We start from the raw sequence: 24,858 nt of genomic DNA, 5'->3' as shown, positions 1-24,858 counted from the left end.
TAGAATAGATGCTCAACCACATGGCCAATGATTGACTAACAGCTCTTGGCATGTGGCTGGGCACATAGGAGGCACTGGCTGAGTGATGAGCTCTGGGCTCTGGACTGGGGGCCTGATCAGACAAAGGAGTAAGGATAGATCCTCTCTCTCTTGCTGTACATTCTCAAGATACAAAGTCTGCCAGTCAAGCTGAGAAACCCTGGCTTGGAATTCCCATTCTACGACGTTTTCCAGTCAACCTCTAGGGAAAGATCCTGTTTAAGAGGACAGTAAAAAAGAGGTCTGGTAAGGGTCTGGTACATGACAGCAATGCCCAAAGCAAGCTCCAGGTGATAAGTAGATAGTGGGGGAGAGCCTCTGTTTATTCCAGGGAGATTTCCTTGACTAACCCAGCCCACAGGGCTCTGTTCCCCTTCTCATGCCCCCATAGAAATTAATTCATAACTCTTATATAAGTAGAATAAAATTTAGTTAAACTTTTGATTCTCTCTGGCCCTGCCTCCACTTTGGGCATTTCCCTTTTAATATATCTCATCACTTTGGTTTTCAAGCTGAGAGCCCCTCAAAGGGAAGATCCGTATTTCCTCTTCTTATATTTTTCATAGCATAGCCCAGCATAGGACTGGGAAGAGAGAGGGAACTAATTCCAAGAGAGGAGTAGGAAGAGAAGGATGGCCTCAGTCTAAAGGGATGAAACAAGGTCAAATCCATGACAGCACCTGTGCTTCCTTGGAGAGAGCACTGAAACTCGAGGATGTGGGCTGGATGAGTCCTGACTATTCTGGCTTTGGCTATAAAATGGGGATAATTTTAGGTGTCTTTCAAAAGATTCAAAGCTGGAAAGAAGAACTCTCTAACTCTCTTCCTTTTAAAGTTGAAAACTGAGGCCAAGAAATAGAGAGGGAAGGACTTGTTCAAAGTCCCACATGTAGAATTGCAGGGATTCAGTTCCTGATTCCAATCAAGCACTCCTTTTGTTATGACAGAACAAGTCTGGGTTGAATAAAAGCATGGTATAACCTTTAAGGGCCATCTAAGGTATCTAATCCCTATTTTAGCCTTAGCCCAGCCCTTCCCCTGGATCCTGGTGGTCTTCCTGGGGTGCTGACTCTGCTGCTCACCTGTCCTACTGTCTTGGCAGTCACCTAGGCTCAGCAGTAGAGTCTGTGGTCCGTGGGGCCCTGCATTCCCAGCCGCTGCCCAAACAAATTAAAAATACATAGGAAATGTTCTTGCTAGTCTGTCATGGGAATATGCAAATAAAATCTATGTGGTGGCCTATCGGGCTAATATTCCTGCCAATTCATTCTCTGGGTGTGATTAAAATGAGCAATAAATTCCCCAACAGTCTCAGTGGATTGCAGAGCAGGGAGGGGAATGCAGGCTTATCCCAGCACGTCCCCCTTAGCGGTGTATTCATCATGGCCCAGCTTCCCATATTTTTGTTTTATCTACTATCATGTACTGAGAGATAGAGATAAAGATATATTTCCAGCCTTCTCTTCTTGTCTTTTAGTTAAAATGTGGTCATATCTTTAAACTTTCAATTCTTTGCTTGTCAAAATCCTTACTGTTCTTCAATACCCAGAGTAGTGTCACTTCCTCCAGGAAGTCTTCCCTGACCACTCCATTCTACAGGCATCTCTCTTCCTCTTCAAAACTCCAGTTAACTCTGGACCTCACTCAAATCACTGAATTTTGTCAGTGGACCCAGGATCAAGCTTGCTCTGCTACTCACTCCCTGTCTGATCTTGGCAAGTCATTCTTATGGGATAATTTCCTTATTTACAAAAAGAGAGAATTGGATGAGATGTGCCTTTTTTGTTGTTTAGTCAATTCAGTTGAGCCTGATTCTCCATGGCCCTTTAGGAATTTTCTTGGCAAAGATAATGAAGTATTTGCTATTTCTTTTTTTGGCTTGTTTTACTGATTTGGAAACTGAGGAAATTGGGTTAAATGACTAGCTCAGAGTTACACAGCTAAGTTAAGTGTCTCCAGAACTGGTGCTCTATGCTTACTATGGGCATAAGAGATGCAGTTGGTATTACTAGGGGTAGCTAGATGGTGCAGTGGATAGAATGCCAGGTTGGGAGCTAGAAGACTCATCTTCCTCAGTTCAAATCTGGCCTCAGACACTTACATGCTGGATGACCTCTGGCAAATCATTTAACTCCATGTGCCGCAGTTTCCTCATCTATAAAATGAGCTAGAGAATGAAACTATCCTAGCCAAGAAAATCCCACAAGGGGTCATGGAGACTTGGACACAAATGAAAAATGACCTATAACAACATAGGCATAATAGCAATTTCACAGGACTGTTGTAAAGAACAAATAATTATAAAAAGATGACCTGAATATGGTCCTTAAGCGTGTTAGGGAACAGGAAAAGAAAAGGTGGAAAAGGTAGGATGAAGCCAGATAATGGGAAGTCTCTAAAAGCCAGGCAGAGAAGCTTAGATGTTAGACACAAATAATGGCAGTGCCTTATCTCTCTATCTAGTACTACTAGAGGTCAAGGAAAGACTATCTATGTAGTAGTTCACTGAAATTTTAGTAAAATGCCTGATAAAATAACTCATACTCTCCAGGTGGAAGAGACTGAGATGGGGACTAGATCGTTGTACAATTCGGTATACTGCTGAATGGTTGAATAGCCAGGCTCAGAATAATTGTTGATGGTTCACAATATCACCTCTGCAAGCGGCCTTATGTGGTATGTCATAGGAGTCTTTGCTTAGCCCAGTGTTATTTATCATTCTTATTGGATGCTCATCAAATTGTGTACATAATACAAGGGGATAGCTAACACAGCTAGGATCCAAGATCTTCATAGTTTTGAGTGCTAGCTAAGTCTGAAGAGAGGGCATTCGATAATGATAAATGTAAAATTTTATATATAGGCTGAAACAATCAATGTCATAAGTATAAGATGAGAAAGGTAAGATTTTACAAAGAAGTTTGTCTGAAAAAAAGAACTGGGAAATGTCATGACTTGATGAGTCAGAAGTGATACAACCTAATGTGATATGGAACTACATTAAGAAAATTATGGCTTCCAGCCATAAATAAGTGACTGTTCCTTCTGTGCTGTCCTGGTCAGATCACATCTGGAGTACTTTCAGTTCTGGGCACTAAAGGCTTTAAAGGACACAGATAAGCTGTTCTAAGGAAAGCAATCCAGAAGGCAAAAGGATCTGAGTTTATGACATGTAAGGATCTGGGTATATTTAGCCTGGAGGCTAGAGTCAGAGGAGCTTGGACAGCTACCACGTAGAAAAGAGATCACAGCATCTTGTTTGGCCCAGAAGGCAGAACCAAGAACAATGGGCAGAATGCAGAGAGGGGCAAAAGTAAGCTTGAAGTCAGGAAATATTTCTTAGTAATCTCACAGCTATCTGCCTCAAGAGGAAGGACTGGGAGATCATCAGAAGAGAAGTGACCTTTTTTCAGTGATGTTAACAGTGGGGATTCCTGCCCTTGCTGTATAACAGTATTTCTAAGAGTTTTGTATTACTATAAGATATCATAGAAATAAGTCTTTTAGAAGTATAAAACTCTTTACATATTATTTTATCTTCACAATAGTCCAGTGAGGTAGGTGTTGTTATTAATGCCTCAATTTAAACAGAAGGAATCAAAGCTGAGGAAATTAAGTGACTTTTTTTTATAGTCATACAGTTGTCTGAAGCAGAATTTGAATGAATTCAGGTCTCTCCCAAGTACAACATACTGTCCACATATCACCCTGAGTGGCTCAAATGAATTCAAGTTATTTGGAATGGGTGCATCAGGACTGCCAAATGGGACTACTGAGGCAATGTCAGGGATAGATGAAAAGTCCTTGGAGGATGGGAGAGGAACTCCGGATTCCTCCTTCAGGTACCACCAGGACATGATGGACCATGAGTTCATATAAACAAGTATCAGTTAAAAGAAATGGAGATATTTAATTTTGAGAAAAGATGACTCAGGGAATATGGACAGTTGTGTTTAATGATCTTGAAGGGCTGCCACTTGGAAAGGAGGAAGAGAAGGAAGGAAAGAAGCATTTATTAAGTCCCCATTATGTGCCAGGTATTGTGTTAAGCATATTATTACATTTGATCCTCACAAAGACCCTGGGATATAGACGCTATTATTATCCCTACTACTATACTGAGGAAACTGAGACAGATGTTAGATAACTGACTTGCCTAGGATCACAAAGCTAGTAGATGGCAGACGCCATATTTGAACTATGGTCTTCCTGACCCCAAGCCCAAAGTCTCTCTATTGTATTCCCTTTTCTGCTCCATGAAAGAAGCATCATGCTTGTTCTTTCTGTCTCTGGGAGCAATAACAGGCTGCAAATTGCAAGAGGCAAATTTTGGCTTGACATTAGAAAGAACTTCCTAGTGACTAGAAGAGCTATACAGATGTGGCCTGGACTGCCTTGGGAGGTGGTAGAATTCTTCAGGGCGAGGCCAGACGACACAGTGGACAGTTACTTCAGAGCAGGAGTCCTTTCCTGGGTCTGAACTTGACAAGGTTCTAAAACTCTGGGATCTTCAGGTTAGGGAAATGGAGATTGGAGATGAGAAGGGATTTGGCTCAAGGCCAGAGGACAACTCGGTTGTCCTCCATTCAGCTTCTTTATAAGTAAGATAAAGTATCTTTTCCCCAGGTGGGACCCATAGAATTTTTTTTTTTTTTCCTGAGACAATTGGGGTTAAGTGTCAGGGTCACACATCTAGGAAGTATTAAGTGTCTGAGGCCAGATTTGAACTCAGGTCTTCCTGACTTCAGGGCTGGTGCTCTATCCACTGTTCCACCTAGCTATCCCTACCCATAGAATTTTTAGAAACCAGTCAGACACTTTTAGAGAGCTCTAAAGTTTATAAAGCACCTTTCTTACAAAAGCCCAGTCTGGACAGTGCAGGCATTATCATCCTAAATTTGCAAATGAGGAAATTGCAAATGACCAGAAAGGAGAAACAGTCACCAGGCAATTTAGTGATAAGAAACACTACAGCTCAGGTCCAGTGGGCTCAGAGGAAGCCCTTCCCCCATCAGTACTGATTCCTGGGCATGGCTTAACTGAGGGCTGGCTACAAAGGCAAATGAACTTGAGGCAGCCCTAAGGGAGTTCTTGGTCTAGTTGGGAAAAAGAAATTCACACATAAAGACCAAACACAATATATGGGAGACAAGAACTGTGCGACTCAGGATGGAGCAAAGAAAAGGGACCTTCTCAGACTGTGTGCCCAGGGAGCAAGGCAGGGTGCCAAGGCAAGCCTAGAGGATCAAAGAGTTGGAAGGAGGAAATGAAGGGGAAGGTTTGAAGCAGTGTAATCTGCTTGATACCACTCCTCACATGGAGACTGTAACCTCTGCGTTCTGGGGAGACTTGCTGAAGCAGAGAAAGGCCTTTTTCAGCCAGGATCAAGCAGTTCTGGGCTCCCAGGCTGAGTTCTCATTGTACCGCATTCTATATATACACAAGAGGTTTCCCTCTGTTGTCTCCCTACAAAGGGCTCACCTTGGTCTCTGAGGTCTTCAGGAGCTTCAAGACCTCCCCATCCCGGGCATAGTCCACGGGGGTGTGACCCATTTCATTACATTGCAGGGGGCTTGCTCCTGAAAAAAAAAAAGACAAGGATCTAAGATCAGAGAAACATGATGATTACTGGGGTCTGGTGAGCACTAGGAGAAAGGAAGGTGGTATCAGAAGGTTACAGACCCTTGTGGAGGGTGGGAAGAACTGTTGTGGCTTCTCTATATCAAGCACTCTCTCATAGAAGAGGTTTTTAGTCACTATGGCCCATCTCTCCAGAGTGTATGCATTGTGTGGGGCTGGGTAAATATGTGTATAAACAAGTGCACAAACCACTCATGAACCCCTACATAAAGCAAAAGTTAGCATTTGCTAATATTGCAAATGAATTTAAACTCCAAAGCAGAGTCATCTATGATATATACAGTATTTTATATTAGATTATATTATAGTATGTTATAGTATATTATAGTAATCTACCTACCTATGATCTCATTTTAAGTGAAGAAACTGAATTGTGGAGAAGTAAGACTGACTCCACTCCAGGAGGATAGGGACTACACCTTGTCCAAACTCTAGATCTGTCCCCCTCTTTAAGCATGGTGTTGTATATGTGCTAGGACCTGAATTCGAGTTTGTTAAATTGTGCCAGCCAGCTAGGGGCAGAGCTGTCTCCCAGTTCTAACAGTTTTTCCCCTTTGCCACATTTTTCTCCAACATGCACATGTGTACATAACTCCAAACAGTTTTCCTTTCTAAAAGTCCACTCACATCTGCCAAAGGAGGAAGCATAAAGGTTGTGCTCTGCTTACTTCTTGCTGCTCTTCAGGTCTCATCTCTTGCCTTTGCTGAAGATGAGTGCTGACATGGGAGTCTTGGGCTGTCAGCAGCATCCTAGCTGTTAAGCCTAAGGTCTAGGAGAACTCACGTGTCTACAGGATGTCGAGACTAAAGCCCTTGGTTACCTAAGGAGCTCTCAGGGAGTCAGGGCCCTTCCAGTCTCTGGGAAGGAGCAAGGCAAGAGAGTTGAAGAACATCGAGATGGGATGTTTCCCTAGAGTCCATCAGTGGCTCTGTGATAAGTAAATATTGATTGTGCCTGGCTATATGGTAGGGGAGATAAAGATAGGCCAGATACAATTACAGGGCAGGGTTTGACTAGATCATCTTCCAGGACTTAGCCAGATTTAGAATATTATGGTAATTAACAATGCAAGATAACATACACTAAATGTCCAAAGGGCATTCCAGTCAGTGAAGAAGGAAAAACACTGAGGATCAGAGAAAGCTTCAGAGAGGCGAGAGGACTTGATTGGCATCTGGGAAGAATGAGGACTCAGACCAGTAGTGATGGTGAACAAAGGTACTCTAGGCAGAAGCACTCTCATAGGGAGATATAGGATACTTCAGCCTAAGAAGCTGGATTGAGAACATATTATGGAAGGCCTTGAACCAGCTTAAGAAACTTCCATACCATCCACTTGAAAATTATAAAATTTATATGAATTATGAAATCTGTGATAACCTTTTGATCTGGTAGCACAATATGAATAAATTGTTCACATTTATAAAATGAATTACATCTACTGTAGTGATGACTGTTATCCCCATTTCATAGGAGATGAAATTAAGGACAAGAGAGAGTCAGTTGGCAAGTTTTTGCAGACCCTGATTTCTGATAAAGGTCTCATTTCTAAAATATATAAAGAACTGCGTCAAATTTATAAGAATACAAATCATTCCCCAATTGATAAATGGTTAAAAGGATATGAACAATTTTCAGATAATGAAATTAATCTATAATTATATGAAAAAATCCTCTAAATTTCTATCGATTAGAGAAATGCAAATTAAAACAACTCTGATCATACCTCTCAGATTGGCTAAGATGACTGGAAAAGATAATGATAAACATTGGAGGAGAGGTGGGAAAACTTGGGCACCAATGCACTGTTGGTGGAATTGTGAAATGATCCAATCATTCTGGAGAACAATCTAAAATTATACCCAAAGGGTTATCAAACTATATATACCCTTTGACTCAGCAGTGCCATTACTGGGTCTGTATCCCAAGGAAATCTTAAAGAAAGGAAAAAATGACCCATATGTACAAAAATGTAACAGCTCAAGGGCAGCTAGGTGATGTAGTAGATAGAGCACTAGTCCTGAAGTCAGGAGGACCTGAATCCAAGTCTGGCCCTTAACACTTCTTAAATGTGTAACCCTGGGCAAGTCACTTAACCCCCATTGCCACACACACACACACACACACACACACACACACACACACACACACACACACACACACAAAAGTAGCAACTCTTTTTGTGGTGGCAAAGAATTGGAAAATAGTACATGCCCATCAATGGCTGAATAAGTAATGGTCTATGAAGATAAAAGGAATATTATTGTTCTATAAAACAATGAACAATTTGATTTTAGAAAGGCTTGGGAAAATTTACACGAAGTGATGCTGAGCAAAACTTTGCAGAACCAGGAATCCATTGTACACAATAACAGCAAGAATGGGCAATGATAAACTATGAAAGACTTTGTTCTTCTCAGTGGTTAAGTCATCTAAAGCAATCCCAAGAGACAGAAAATGCCATCTGCAACCAGAAAAAGAACTAAGGAGACTGAATATAAATCAACATATGCTATGGTCACTTCTTTTGTGTGTGTTTTTTAAAAATCTCTCACATGGTTCTTCCCCTTTGCTCTGATTTTTGTCTCCCAACATGATTCACAAAGTAATGTGAAATTAAAAATCAATTTACTAAAAAAAAAACAAAACCCAAAGTTTATTGGAATTGCCTTGGATCCCTGAATTGCTGAGAACTAAGTCTCTCTTAGTTGGTCATAATATAATCTTATTGTTGCTGTGTACAGTGTTTTCCTGGTTCTGCTCATTTCACTCAGCTGAATCATAGAAGTCTTTCCAGGCTTTTCTGAAATCAGCCTGTTCATTATTTCTTACAGAAAAATATTATTCCATTACTTTTATATGCCATAATTTATTTAACTATTCTTCAATTGATAGGCATCCATTCAATTTCCAAATCCTTGCCACAACAAAAAGAACTGCTATAAACATTTTTGCACATGTGGGTCCTTTTCTCTTTTTTATGATCTCTTTGGGATATAGATCCAGTAGAGATACAGCTGGATCAAAGAGTGTGAAAAGGATGCCCTTTGGGTAGTTTCAAATTACTCTCCAGAATGGCTGGATCAGTTCACAAATCCACTAACAATGCATTAGAGTCTGGATTTGAATTCTCACTTTTTAATACCTTTATGATCTCAAATAAGTCACTTCTCTTATGTGGACTTGAGGTTTCTCTTTAGTAAGATGAAAGGGTTATACTTGACCACTTCTAAATTCTGTTTTGACCATCTGATAACAGCAGGAAGAAACTTAAAATGTTTTAATATCCTGGAAACCATAAGATTAATTTTAAGATGTAGGTTCTAAGGTAGGGGAAGAGGTGGAGAGGAGAGAAGGGGTAAAGGACAATAGAATCAACAATAGGGGATGTGTAGGAAGAGGACTGAGAAAAGGCCATTAAACATGTCTAGAATGTTGTCAGTGCTGAACTCTGAGGACTACGAAAGCAAGAATGCAAAAGGCTGAATGAAGTGGGAGTGAAAGAAAGGGGGCAGTAGCTAGAAAGGACATTAGAGACTCTTAGCAGTGCCTACATAAAGGCAGGAGAAGACATAGCTTGTAGAGAAAGAGAGAGGGATTCAAGAGCTTCTAAAGAAAGAGAGAGGGATTCAAGGCCCTGGAGGAAAGAGGAAAGAAAAAAATCTAGATCTTACAGAAGAGGACAGACTTAGACTTGATGCTGTTACAAGTCTTAGTAACAGTCAATGAGTCAATCAGCATTTGTTATATGTTTGCTGTGAATCAAGCTGTATTAAGCACTGGGAATACAAAGAAAGTAACAATACAGTAGGATAGGAGGGAATCAAGATATAAGACTAGAAAGATAGCAAGGGGATTAGGTTGTGAAGGACTTTGAATGTCAGAAAATTTAAAATCTGATCCTGAAAGTGAAAGGGAGCCAGTCATTTGGATTTACTGAGAAGGGCAGGACATAGGAAGATTTTTAATAAGATTAATTTAAAAGCTGAGTGAAAGACAGATTAGAGTAGGGATATTTTGAAGGAAGAGAGACCAAGGAGTAGTCCATTTAATTGTGCTTGCATGAGTGTTTGCACCAGGGTGGTGGTTTTATCAGAGAAGACAAGGGGGAATATACAAGAGATATTATAAAAGTAGAAAATAAGACCACTGTTTGGATATGAGTGATGAGGGTGAGGATCAAGAATGACATCCATGATGTAAGCCTAGGGGACTGGGAGGATGTTGGTACCTTAGAATGCAAGAACATTTAGTAGGAAAGTTAATGAGATCAATGTGGACATGCTGGGTTTAAAATGTTTACAGAACATTTAGTTCAAGATGTTCACTAGGCAATGTGAAAGTGGAGATTAGGGGAGAAGTTTCCTCAAAGAGTTTATCCCTAAAAAGGAGGAGAGACCTAGGAAGGCGGCTAATGGAGATAGGAGACCAATGAAGAGGGTCTTTTGAGGATGAGGAGGCATGGGTATTTTTTGTATGCAGTAGGAGTCAGTAGAAATGGAGAAATTGAAAGAGTGAAGGAATTGGGGTAAAGGGATCTTAGTTCATCTTTAACTTCTTCTTATTCCACACTATTATTATTATTCCACATATATTCCATACTTACTATTCTTCCACACCATTCTTCCCCTCCCCCCTCCTGAGGCTGGGGTTAAGTGACTTGCCCAGGGTCACACAGCTAGGAAGTGTTAAGTGTCTGAGACCAGATTTGAACTTGGGTCCTTCTGAATTCAGGGCTGGTGTTCTATCCACTGCGCCACCTAGATGCCCCTTCCACACCATTTTTAGTGTGATTTTGAGCAAGACACATCATCACTTCTCTGGGTTTTAGTTTTCTCGCAGTGAAACCAGCAGGTTGACTAGAAGAATTCTGAAATATCTTCTTTATCTAGGTCCATAATCCTTTCTGTTAAAAACCTTTATTTCAGAGCAGTAATGAACTGAACTAGCCATACCCAGCGAAAGAACTCTGGGAGATGACTATGAACCACTACATAGAATTCCCAATCCCTCTATTTTTGTCCGCATGCATTTTGGGTTTCCTTCACAGGGGAATTGTACACTGTTTCAAAGTCCGATTCTTTTTGTACAGCAAAACAACTGTTTGGACATGTATACATATATTGTATTTAATTTATACTTTAACATATTTAACATGTATTGGTCAACCTGCCATCTAGGGGAGGGAGTGGGGGGAAAGAGGAGAGAAGTTGGAACAAAAGGTTTGGCAATTATCAATGTTGTACAATTACCCATGCATATATCTGGTAAATAAAAACTATTAAAAAAAAATAAAAAACTTCTATTTCTATGGTACTATAAAGTTTATAAGGTGCTTTGCTCACAATCCTTTAAAATAGGTAAATAGGGGAAGTAACAAACTGGGAAAACATTTTTACAATTAAAGGTTCTGATAAAGGCCTCATTTCTAAAATATACAGAGAATTGACTTTAATTTAAAAGAAATCAAGCCCTTCTCCAATTGATATATGGTCAAAGGATATGAACAGACAATTTTCAGATGATGAAATTGAAACTATTTCCAAATCACTACTGATCAGAGAAATGCAAATTAAGACAACTCTGAGATACCACTACACACCTGTCAGATTGGCTAAAATGACAGGAACAAATAACAATGAATGTTGGAGGGGATGTGGGAAGACTGGAACACTGATGCATTGTTGGTGGAGTTGTGAAAGAATCCAACCATTCTGGAGAGCAATCTGGAATTATGCCCAAAAAGTCATCAAAATGTGCATACCCTTTGACCCAGCAGTGCTACTACTGGGCTTATACCCCAAGGAAATACTAGAGAAGGGAAAGGGTCCTGTATGTGCCAAAATGTTTGTGGCAGCCCTTTTCATAGTGGCCAAAAATTGGAAAATGAATGGATATCCATCAATTGGAGAATGGTTGGGTAAATTGTGGCATATGAATGTTATGGAATATTATTGTTCTGTAAGAAATGACCAGCAGGATGATTTCAGAGAGGCTTGGAGAGACTGACATGAACTGATGCTGAGTGAAATGAGCAGAACCAGGAGATCATTATACACATCAACAATGATACTGTATGAGGGTGTATTCTGATGGAAGTGGAAATCTTCAACAAAGAGAAGATCAAATTCAGTTCCAATTGATCAATGATGGACAGAATCAGCTACACCCAGAGAAGGACCACTGGGAAATGAGTGTAAACTGTTTTTTCTCTCTATGGCCTCTGGTGAAGTTCAAGGCACACAAACACACAAGAAGTAGCATCTGAGGAAACATTACTTCAGGAAGATGGAAAGTGGCAGGAGAAAGAGGGGAAGGTTTAAGAGGAAAGGAGCAAAACAAGAAGACAGCTGAGGAGAAACAGAATGAGAAAGGGAAATGAGAGAAATAAGGAAGGCCTGAAAGAAGAATGGAGACAGGGAGGGTGATGATAAGAAAGGGGCAATATGGGGAGAGGGAAGAGAGTAGAAAAGGGGGAGAAATAGGAAAGGAAAAGATAAAGAGTGGAGAAAGATGGTGAAAAGAAGAAAAATGCTGAGTGACATTAGCTCTATCAAACAAGGGCTGTCAGTGATCTATATTTGCCTACAGAATGAAAAATGTGTGCCATAAACATTGGCTACCAAGTAATTTCTAGCATGAGTCTTGTCACTTCCCATCAGGAACAAGAGAGGGACAGGTAAAACATCACTGTGTCTGGGCTGGCTAGAGTCTCCAGAGCTCTTTGAGAAAAAGCAGTGAAATAAGGTGAGAGAACCCCATATACTGTTCTCATCCTTTCAAGGAAATAGGAATGGGAAAGTTTTCTAAGGCTTTGTATCCTCAGGGTGACATAGAAGCTTATTGGGCTTTGGGGGGGGGGTTGTATTGACAACTTGTTCCAATATCAACCTAATTCCTCTTCCCCACCTCTTAATAGTTCAGAAGACTTGACTAATTGCTGTAATAATTGATAGATCCTGATTCTTACAACTGATCGATTTCACCTCCATGACCAACGGCCACAAACCATTACAGCCCAATAAATAATGGTGGTGTATTCCATCCGCCTGCTGTAGCCACTCGAATCTTCTCTGCCCCATTCTGACCTCCCTTCATATCTACCCCTGAGGCCTTACAGCTGGTCCAGTGGGCTGGGCACTGACCTCCTGTGCGGCTCAGGAGAGGATACCAACCTTTCTAGCCTGAATCAGAAACCATTCGTCACCTCCCACTAGCTGTCTGGGCTGTGGGCTCGCACCTGGAGCCCCTCAGGCATTGTGGGGCCTGCTGCCCCCCCTCCATATTAGTATGTCCCAGCTTATAATATTTGATAAATAGCATGCTAGTTCACTCCCAGCATTACAGCAGCATGAAGCGCCCAGTGCAGCTGTGGAAGGTCACTCATTGGGGAAATATGTTTCTGTCAGTGGTATTGAAAAAAGTTTAGTGGAGTGACAGGCCTCAATTTTTCAAATTTTATTAACTCCATCCTCTTAACCATTTGTCTTGAATTCCTTCAGATTCTGGGTAACTGTCAATAGGGCTTCAGCTATGGAGGTGGGAGGGGGGACTGCAAGGTTGGTGGCCTCTGGTTTTTGCTGTGTGACTGTAAAGAATCACACTTTTCCCATCCTCAACTCCCCTTTCATATACCCAAAGAGCCTTACCTGGGTATTTTCCAGCTCTGCTTGGCTGAGTGGGGTTATTTTACTTAGTACCTGCTAGCTAGGAGTCAAGGGTTCCATAAAATGAGAAGAATAATAACTCACAGTTAAGGTTTTCAAAATGCTTTCCTCATAACAGCCCTGTGGGCTGAATTGTTTGTGGAGTAATACCACTATTTTACACAGGAGGAAATGGGGTTCATATAGCTGGAGTGACTTTTCAGGATCACACAGCTATTAAGTAGCAAGGCCAGGATTTGAACTCAAGTCTCCTTATTCTAACTATCATATTCTCTCATAAATTAGTATATTCTGATAGAATTCTCTCTCTACAATCCTATGTATTTTTGTTGATGAGTCTTTTCAGTAGTGTTCTACTCTTTGTGAATCAAAGATACTGGAATAGTTTGCTATTTTCTTCGATAGGTCATTTTACAAATGAGGAAACTGAAGCAGTTAATTAAGTGACTTGTCCAAGGTCACACAAGCTAGCAGCCTATTCACTGCTGCTACCCATATATATACCCAGCTGCCCATATTCTATAAGTATATTCTCTATTATATTTATATTTAGATAAATATTTGGGAAGTTAACTAGCTTGTGGCTGGAGCTCTTAATGATAAACTGGATTCTGGGGCGGCTTAGATTTTTCAGTTTCCCTTCTGTTCTAAGTGGCGGGCTCCAGAGGTTGGTTATACCTGTTCCTATTATCACTGTTTTATGTAGGTGTGTGTCAAAGGAAATGCACAATTGAGCTGAACCATTAAAGAAGTGCTTAGAGAGAAAAGCTTTGTGGGAATTCTGATTTTTCATGACACACACACACACACACACACACACACACACACACACACACACACACACACACACAGGCTCATAAACCCCATTAGTGAAAGCAAAAGGGGGATGAAGCTCATCTTCCCTGGCTTCCACTGCATATGCATTTTCTTGGTTAAGGAAGTAAGCAAGCATTGATTAAGGTCCTACTATGTGTCAAGCACTGTGTAAGCACTTTACAAATATCTCATTTGATCCTTCTCTCACATCACTGACTGCTTTCTCCATTGTTGGCTCCAATTCCTCCTCCAACTCACTAAATGCCAGTGCTTACCAAGTCTCCTCTCTCCCTCTATTCTCTTTCTTAGCATTTTCATGATTTCAACTATTACCTCTATGAACATGATTTATACATCTTTTATCTCTCAACTTAAGAGTTCAAGCTCTGTCCTTGTGTCTCCAGCTCCCTTCTGTCTATCTTCCTGGATAACTCAAGATGCTCCAAACATTTCTCAGTGACAGAGGCCTGGGATGTAGGAACTCTTCTCTTACATTGAGCCAATTACCAAGTCCTGTGAGCTCTTTCTTTCCAAAGTCTTGGTTACCCATTCTCTCCTCTTCATTGCTAACACATACTTCTTTTTGCTCTTGCCTGCAGCATTGCAGCAGACTTCTTATGGGAATCCTTATCTTTAGTCAGAAAAATATGGGTCAGCATAAGGGCCTTTTTCTAATATAGAATACTAAAGGGGAAAGGAGTGAGAGGACAAGAAAGTGAGGAGGAGTAAGGGAAAGAGAAGACTAAAGAGTTAAAAAAGAAAGAGACCAGGCGTGAGAGGGAACCTCTTCAGAACTGTGAATTTCCTACTTGGGACACTGGGATACCAGTCTGTTACAAAGATGTCCATGGGACTCCTATATTAGGTACCCTTTTTTGTGCTGCTCAGTCTCCTGTTTTTCTACTTTCCCCCTTTCTTCTTTCTTTTTTCTCTTATTTGACGGGGCTTTTTCTCTATTTTCCAACCAAAACACATCTGATGTCCTCTTACCTTCTCCTACCTCCATGTTTTCACATAGGGTCTTCCTTGACCTGGAATGTACTACCTTCTCATCTGGCCCTATGAAGATCATTCTCCTCTAGCAATATGGAATTATTTAATAAGACCTTAAAACAAACAAACACACACACACACACACACACACAGAAAAAGGAAACTTACTTATATTTATAGGTGTTTTAGGAAACAATATTGCTAAGAATAAGAGTTTGGAAAAAAAGTCCCACAGACATCATACCAAATAACAGCTGATACGTAGTTGCTTTAAGGTTTGAAAGATCTTTAAATATATTAATTGCTTGATTCTTACCATAATTCTATAAAGGTAAACAATATAGCTGTTTTAATTGATACATTTAGTTTTGACATAATCACTTCCAAGAAACAACCTCCTACCACGGTGAAGATACTTTTATTTGTTGGTTACAGATAAGGAAACAAAGGCTTCTATGAGGTTAAGGGATTGATTCTCATGGCTAATCAATCTAGGACCTGATATGTGAAACATTATGCCTAATTCCAAATCCAACCCCTAGACTCTACATTTTGTGGCATGTATGTAGCCAATAGAGGGAGTAGAGCTGGGCAGATTTCGGTCTAAGCATCATAAGAATATGAACAGAAACATGGAAAGATCCTGAAGAAATGTGATCCTGGACAGCAGGACCAGAAGAGTGCCTACCTTAGGTCTAAGAAAGTATTTCTAAAACATCAAAAGTGGGGAACTTAAGGGGGACTTAGAAATGCAGGGATGCAGAAAAGGTAATATGTTAGAAGTTTATAGCTTCTTTTTAAAGTTTAAATATTTTTTTAAACTCACAATCAAGCTTATAACCAAAATAAAAAAGACCCTTTCTCTTTTAGCCACTGCTCAGATGTCAACTTTCAGGTACCCTGAGAGAGATAGGAGGCATCATATATGCCTGGGAAACCAAACTGCTGTCACTACCACTTCCTGTCACCATTACCTCTCCTCAGAGCCTGATGGGGAGTCCTCTCCCCTAAAACTCCCAGTCCCTTGTATCTGTAAAAATTTATGTCTTGAGCTTTTCTGAGAATTCCCTAGGCACGGTCTGGCAATGTCACCCCCTAACCTCAGGTATACCCTGAGGAGCCCGTTTTTCCCTCCCCAATAAGAAGCAGCATCCTCTTGTCCTAGAAATGAACTATCTGGGACTAACCCCCAGGATAGGAAGAGTATGGGGTCAGAGAAATAGGAAGGTAAAGAAGAGTTCTGAATACACTATTCCCTTCTTTCCTCCCTTAAACAGATATGCTCTATATGCTGGAAGGTATGGTGGGATCTTAAAGAGGGCTGGCTCTATCCCCACTTTTTCTTTTCTCCCTGCCCCCTGGTCCCAGCCAAACTAAGCTGGGCTATATGAGGTTATTGTTTGCTTTCTGGCAGGAGCTCTCATCCCCATACCCAAAGAGCTTTCAGTCCATCATCACTAGAGAAGCACCTTAAAGTCCAGGATCTTAGAATCCCAGACTCAAAGGCTCTATAAGGCCGACCATTCAGTATTGTGACTACAAGCTTCCTCACACTCTCTCTGGGCAGCTCATTCCACTTCTGAATGGCCCTATTAGGGAGTTGCTCTGTCGGACTTCCTTGAGAAAACAAATCTAAGCTCTTCCCTGTGATAGATATATAAAGGCTAAGATTATATTATTTCCTACTTCTACCCCAAATTTTCCCATCCCTAAATAAGATTTTAAATCCTCTCACAATCCAAGGTACTCTCTTCTGAATATCTTATGGAAGCAATCATAAGCATTAATATTATTACTGATAATAATAGCTGCCATTTATATAAAGCTTCTGGGTCACAAATATCTTGTGTCCTTTAATTTGAGAGACAGTATTGCCCAGTAGGTAGAAAGCTATTGCATCAGAAAGTTGCTTGGAGGCCTACGAAGTATAAGGGACTTGCCCAGAGTCCCAGGGCCAGCGTACAGTGCTGAGGAGTCCTAAACCCAGGTCTCTTGGTTCCCAGGCTGGTTTTCTGTCTTAAGTCATGCTGCCTTCTCAAGGATCCTCTTCAAATATGACCCAGAATTCTCTATGTGGTCTATTTTGAGCAGACTTCATCCCTGACAGCCCGCCTTTACTAGCACAAGCTAAGAGTTTTGTTGCTTGGTTTAGAAGCCAGTGCCAATGTGTTGCCCAGAAGTTTTTTCACGTTATGTTTCAAACTATCACTACCTCCCTTCTACAAATTTATCCTGAGAAATAATGTAAATAAGTGCCCCACTCACACTACACAACTTTCTGGGGTTGGGAGAACCATGCACTTACCTATGGAATCCAAGAAAACAAAGATTTTTTTACACCAAAGCTTCATATTTGTATATGGAGTCACATAATTAAATGTAGGGGTCATGAGATCATGAATTGTTACCAGTAAATGTTTGCTTTGTATACCTATTTGTGCAAAAATTTCTTGGGTGAAAAGGGATTGTGAGTGGAAGACAATTAAGGAGCTCTTTTCTAGAATGAGCTGTCCAATCACCTGGTGCTATGGTTGAGGAGGCTGAAGTCACACTCTTCAGGGAAAGGAAGGCAGCCCTTGCCAAGAGTCTACAGCACAGTCAAAGCTGGAACATGGGTCTCTTGGTTTTCAGTCAATTCCCCCCCTCTCTCCCCAATTTATAAAGATTAAAAATGTCTCATTTCTCCCAGCATTCCTGGGCCTTCTCAGATTCTGTACTACAAGGGAAAATGATTTCTCAGACTAAAAGGTAAACTTTGTCTTATAAGACTAAAAAAGTGAGTTTCCTAAGGGCACAGAACTGACTTCTTCAAACAATATCTACTACTAGGTCTGACAAAGAATTTTGGCCGACTGATTCGATTCCCAAGTCACGAGAAAAAAGCCACATTCTGAGATGGTGGGAGAAAATTTGTTATAGCTAAAGACCAAGCTTACAATTTGTGCTTCTGTTTACACTTCTCAAGAACTTGTTTGCTTCAGAGATGAGATGAAGATAAGATGAGGTAAAGGGAGTGAGTCTGTCTACTATCAAAAGATCCATGTACATATGTAAGAGATACCATGGCCAAAGAATAGATAATTGCAAAACTTGGGAGAGAGGAAGAGATACAAGAAAAAGAACTTGACAGCCTAGAACTGAGGGGAGGTAAATGATATAAAACTCTACAATTGGGTTCAAAATAACAAATGGATAAGTATAGAAGGTATCAGTCAGAGCTAGAAACCAGTCTGTGTGAAAAAGGATCTGGATTCTCTGGTGTCAAGAGGACCTGAGTTCAATTCTAGCCTCAGACAGAAGCTGTGTGACTCTGGACAGGTTACTTAACCCCAACTGTCTTGTCAAAAAACCCAACCAAATAACCACACAAAAAAATGCAAAAAACAGAACTTATAGAATGATTTCTTTCCGGTAAACTTTGAGGCAGACAATGAAGATGTCATTATTTACATTTTGAAGATGAGGAAAACAGCCTTGTATGGGTTAAATGATATTGTATCATTCCTACCAGTAGTAAGATCAGAGTGGGTATTGAATCCAGGATTTCCAGCTTCTGCATTGTACCATACTTGTGTGACTTTATTGAGACATAGTGGCCAGAGCTAATGTAATCAGAAGCTCCATTCAGAGAATACAGGTAGTGCCCTGATCAGACAGTATCTGAAGTAAGGTGTTCTGGTCTAGTTGCCATGTTGTAGGATGGATGATGACAAACAGGACCAATTTCCAGAGGCTAGAGACCATGATGGAATGGAGGCGTAATACCCAGGTCACACATGATTTAAGAATAATGTATAAGAGCAATGAGGGAATCTTGTGTCCTGCTTTCTAAAGTCCCCAAGTTGGGGTATATGCTTTCTAGAGCCTCCACACCAGGGTGATTAAATATATCTTCCTAGTGGAGAAGTGATGAGGCGGGACTCCCAAAGATGGTGGAAAAATGGAGTCCATTTATTTCAAGGACTTTCCCCTTTATATAACATAACAAAAAAACCCACTGTGCATGTGGGACCACATAAACAACTTTCTATTGGATGTAGTTTGCCACCTGGTATCACTTGCTGTCCCTCTGCTTCAATCACAACACAGGTTGTCACCATCCTTCACTTCTCAGGAAGGCCGAGAGCCCTTAGGGGAAATGGGGAGCTGAACCAGACATTGTCAGCAAGTTCCCTCTGGGCTAAAGGGTCTTATACCTTATACCTCACCCAGAGTTTCTCCATTGACTGTGACTCTCTAAATATCTCTGATATCTCATATCCAAGGTATACACAAATATATAAGATTAAGAGCCATTCTCTAAGGATAAGTAGTCAAAGATATTAAAAGATATCAAAGATATTAAAGTTTTCGGAAGAAATGCAAATGATCAACAACCAACCATATGAAAGACTGCTTTAAATCACTCATTATTATATGAGATGCAAATCAAAATCATTATGAGGTATGCCTCATAAACATCAATTTGATAATGATGTTTTTGTAAAAGATGGAAAGAGTCAAATTTAGAAGGGCTATGAGAAGACAGATATGTATTAAGTCTCTACTATATATGAGGCCCAATGATGAGGCAATGTTAGAACTAGCTAATGAGATGATCCAAGCAGAAGACTGAGTGATGGTGTGGATTTGGAAGAAGACAATGTGACTCAGCTTTGATATATATGTATATGTATATGCATTTATCCTGTGAGAGATCTTTATCAAATCAGTGAACTCATTTGTAAATCAGGAATGATCATCTCTGCTCTGTCAAACCCTCATATTATAACTGTCGTGAGCAAAGTACTTTCCTAACCTTCAAATATTAGAGGTAATGATTTTAAATCTTGGTTTTATTGCTTTTTAGTTTTCAGAGCTAGACATTCACCTCTAGTATTCTGGGTCTCAATTTTTTTATCTGTCCATGCTATCTTATAAGACTTGTGAAAAGCAAATAAGATAGCCATAAAATGCTAAGTAAATGGAAGCCACAAAATAAGTCTTGGGGACAAAAGTATAAACCAAAATGCTAGCTGAATTTATTCATGTTTTTTTTTTTTCCCATTGTGTCCCCCTAGTCTTCAGCTGGGATAGGGCTCTTTATTTATAAACTAAATTCTGAATGCCTATAGATTAAGAAAGAGTAATATAACTGGCAGGACAGTCTAAGACTCACTCCTACAGGGACTGTTTTGGTACAGACATAACTGGGCTCATACTGTTACCTTATTGCCCTCGTCATAAGAGGAGGCTGGGAAGCTGGATACACAGATATGATTGGATTTTCAATCCCAGTCTCTCAGGGTTTTAATTACTGGTCAGGGGCTGCTGGGCCCAGGCCTTGCTGCCGTTGGATTGTGAAGGTCGATATGCTGGTCCACAACATATTGAGCCACAATGCCTGCAGACTCTATTGCACTATTTAATCATCTTTTGCAAAATTTACAGTGGAACAGGAGGGATCAATACAGAATTTATCACATTCTCTTGTAAATATGAGCCAGGAAAGAGTCTTAGGCAGTTTGTTACACAGCAGGAGGGGCCGACAGGGTGATAGGAGGTGAAACGAAATCTATACTTCTTGGCATGAGCTGCAGACTCTCCAGTAAGTTTCTCCACTGGAGAACAGAGGCAGGATCTGATATACAGATGACTGACCTAGAAAACCTGGGTTATAGTTCTATCTGTGCCACTGTGTAATCTTGGAGAAGTTATTTGCTTTCTTAGGCTCAGGCCTAAGCATTGGCATCCTAAAACATATCCCTTTCTTTTCACATTAAGAAGGAAGTAAAATTTAATTATAGGTATGATTAAAAAGGTGCAAAATGAACAATGGCAAAGTCCTAGAATGATTTGAGTTAAAATAGACTTTACTTCCATGAACCAGGAACTCATGACCAAAATACCACCATGATATCCAAATCAATCAATGTCAGTAGAACAACCTTCACTAAACCTGAATTAACCATAACTGGACATCTGTGAGACTAAGACTGTGCAAACTGGCAGTGGGGCTCTTCTCACGCTAGTGATTAAATTGGCGGTCTATTTGCCTTATTGAAAGCTCCTATAGGACATGCACTTGTCTGTATGTATTAAAAAAAGGAAGGAAGGTCAAAAGGGAGAGAGGGAAAGGATTTAAGAGGACTTCTGTCATCAGCCTCAACTTGTCCTTGCATGGGATTGCATTTTGTTCTGACTCAGAGCCTTAGGCAAACTGAATTCAAGGAGTCTGGCCCTATCTTCCATGTGCCTAGAAGAGAAAGGAGCTGATCTATGGATGACAATGGATGAGGAGGGCTGGTATAAGCTGAAGGGACATTATAGGTGAGAACTGTCCCAAGTTAATCTGGTTGGATTTCAACCTGGGATTGTGGCTCTGATGTCTCTCAGCCTGTCATGGGGTTAATAAGAGCAAGTAGTTCTACCTCCACAATTCTTGGCCATATATTAGCTCTATAACCCTGCCCAAGTTACTTGATTTCTCAGTGTCCTAAGTAACACTCTAAGATTACAAGTTGCAGAGAAGGTGTTGACTTGTACTTGTAGAAGGAGTTTCCTCACTGGGAGTTCCCTAAACCAATGAAATCACAGTTCTAGTCCCTATCTCACAAAATACTAATTCTGAATGTTAACCCATTTCAAGGTCCTGTGAACACAAAAAGGAATAAATCACTTGTTCTGTTTTTGTTTTCAAGGAACTCACGGGCTAAGATTCAGACATGGAAAGATTATTAATAAAACAGGCTATAAATGCTAAGTTTCACATAAATATTACAGATTTGATAGGAATTTGGGAAGAGAGAGAGGAAGAATACTGTGTGTGGAGATAGCCAGAGAGGCTTCTTAGAGGAAGTAGGGAGGTGTATGGGGCTTGAAGGATTCAGTTGAACTCAACTATTTGGAAGGAAGTTATGGATGTGAAAATGGACAGATTATGTACAGGGAAAACTTCACAGACCTGTCTGTCTGAAGTAGAATATTAGAGATGTGGGACCCGATGGAGAATTTTAGGCAAGGGGAACCTATGGCAGATGTCTGAGCAGTAATATACAAAACTGAATACTGGGATCACAGATTTTGAGCTGGAAGGCATCTCAGGTCTAATACTCTCTCTACCCACCTCAGTTTACTGAGGAAACAAAGTTCTTTAGGGTGAGGTGACATCTCATGTCACATAGGTAGTTTTGTGGAAGAAGCAGGATTTGAAGCTAGTCCCTCAAAACTCCTAATCCAATGGCATTTACTGTTAAGCAGGAAAGCAGACATCTCAAAATAGCCCACAGAGAACCTCTTTGCAAATCAAACAACATTTTCCCACAATTTTCTGGACTATGAAAGATTATGAAGAGTGGCTTGGCTGCAAGCCTGAAAAGGATGATTACAGAGCAAGAAGGCTAGAGTGTATTAGAATCATAGAAGAGGATCCAGGGGATCCTGTTCTAGATCAGGAGACTTTGGGAATCTAGTCCTAGTTTTGCAATTTATTAGCAGAATGATTATGTGAAAGTCACTTTTCTCTCAGTGTCTCAACTTCTTCTTTTGTTAAAAGGGGACAACAGAAGTGATGTAGGATTAAAATCAGATTGCAAGTGGTATATGCTTTGTAAGCTGTGTTATACTATATAAACATGAGGAGTAGTTACCAGTCATCTCATACCAAATCATCAAGGCCTGGGTAAGACTCTGGCCCCTCAAAGGCTAGTTCAGAGGAAGGTAAGCTATAGCAGGCTCCACCATGGACAGAGGCCTTTGAGTCCAGGCCTCTCCAGACCATGCGTCTGCTGTCCAAGGATCAGCTTAGCTGGGTATCCGAAGGCTCTCCAGACTGACAGCAAAGGGGATTAATTTTTTTTGGTTGGGGCTTCTCACAAAATCTTTTATTTAGATATGGGCAGATTGAGTTATATGGGGAAGGATATTACACTATATTAATATAGAGAAATTCACAGATCCTGGAAAAAATGAAATAAAGCACAGGACCTGGAGTCAAAAGACCTAATAGAATCCAAGCTCTGGCACGAAATAGCAAAGTGATACTAAGCCAGATACTTCATCTCACTGAGATGAGCTGTCTCTTCCTTAGTAATTTAGGGTTAAGATAAATTTGTTCCACTACACAACAGTGAACTTCACTTCAAAGTGAACACAACACTTCACAACGGTGAACAGTACGCTGTAAAACTTAAAATGCTACAGAAATAAGTTTCTCTGTCTCCTCTTTCTTTCCCTCCTCTCCTGCCCCCTACTTGGAAGGAAGACTCAGTCAAAAAGGCTACTCAAATTCTGATGGGCTGATCTCACCCAATGCATATTATCACAAGGCAAGGTCAAAGAGATGGAATTATGGAAGAAGAAGGCCGTGCCTATTTGCACTGCTACTATTCTAGGTGATCTGGGGAAGAAAGACAGAGTTCAGCTGGCAATCCACACACTTTGGCTATTCTCAAGTTCTGCTGCAAGCCTCTTTCCACTTCCTTCAAGTGCCAGAAAAAAAAATTAGAAGACAACTCTCATATTAAGGGGAATTCTGACAGAGCAGTCAGGCTTCCACTTTCTGCCCCACTGACCACAGCTCCTTTGCATTAGGACTCAGAAAGAGGAAAAGGATGTTAGCTAAGGGATGGCTGAGGGCTCTGGAAGATTGAGTCCTATCCTGGAGTCTGCTGTTTTGTTAGCGACAGTTATTATACCCTGCAAAAAAGAGAGCTGAGTCCCAGGCAGGGCTCTATGCAAGGGGTGTTAACCTTTGTTCTCCCTCCCCCCCAAACATGCTAATCACAAGTCTGCTCCAATCTAACAAAGTTTGGAAGGGGTACATACAGGGCCCCACAAAGCCCAAACATCTGGCTAATTCAATTAAGATACCAATTATCAATCTGGATGCTTTGTCTCTGTAACAACAATCACCCCAACTGACTAGTCTGACAGATGTTTTGGCTGCCCTAGGCCAATGGAAAGACTATAGCAGGGAAGAAGAATTAGAAGTCATGAATATAAGTCTATTTACTCTTTTATTCTTAAGCCTAGGCACTGGTTTAAGTAAGGCCTCCTGCTTTGAGAATTAAGGGTATAAGACCAGGAGGAAAGTGATGGCTGTATTCATCTTCTTGATATAAACTCTAAGATGTGTGAATTTCAGACACATTTTAGGTCCAACACAAGTCAGAAGTCTAACTGGGAGTTTTGGAAAAAAATTCATTCAAAGAAACATAATGCTTTTAATTACTGTTCTGTAATTGGTGATCTCATAAAGCTCTCAAGATTTAATTATCATCTCTTGATGATGATTCTTAAACTTACCTATCCTGCTCCAACTTTGCTGCTGACTCCCAACCTCACATCTTTAACTGCTTCTTAAGACACCTCAAACTGGATGTACAGTAGACATTTTAAATTCAACTTGTCTAAAATGAATCTTTTCCTCTAAACCCTCTTCCCCTTCTAATTTTCCCATTATACCACCCTAATCCTTTAGGCTCAGAACTAGAAGTCTTCCTGGATTCCTCACTAAATTTCACTTTCCCATATCCAATTGGATGCCAAAGTCTGTTGATTTCACCTGTGTAACAATTCTCAAACATATTCCCTTCTCCCCTGACATTAGAGCAGGCCTTTATCACCCCGTGCCTGGATCACTGTGATAGTCTGCTGGTTAAGTCGGCCTACCTCAAACCTCTCCTAACTCCAACTAGTTCCCCAGTCGCTAAAATGATTTTC

At 40.6% G+C, this 24,858-nt stretch overlaps 1 protein-coding gene across 2 annotated transcripts in view; it reads right to left on the bottom strand.

Annotated features, from left to right (window-relative positions):
- CLPB (ClpB family mitochondrial disaggregase) overlaps positions 1-24,858 on the bottom strand; it is a 174,593-nt gene that overhangs the window by 49,519 nt on the left and 100,216 nt on the right. For both annotated transcript variants that reach the window (XM_074304914.1, XM_074304913.1), the window contains exon 6: positions 5,521-5,618. In XM_074304914.1, coding sequence (XP_074161015.1) covers positions 5,521-5,618 — 98 coding nt within the window. The remainder of the gene's footprint in view (positions 1-5,520; positions 5,619-24,858) is intronic.

The sequence above is a fragment of the Sminthopsis crassicaudata genome, chromosome 3, assembly GCF_048593235.1.
Source record: "Sminthopsis crassicaudata isolate SCR6 chromosome 3, ASM4859323v1, whole genome shotgun sequence".
Classification (NCBI taxonomy): Eukaryota; Metazoa; Chordata; class Mammalia; order Dasyuromorphia; family Dasyuridae; genus Sminthopsis; species Sminthopsis crassicaudata.
Note: the sequence above shows the minus strand (reverse complement) of the source record. Positions and strands in the feature narration are given on the sequence as shown.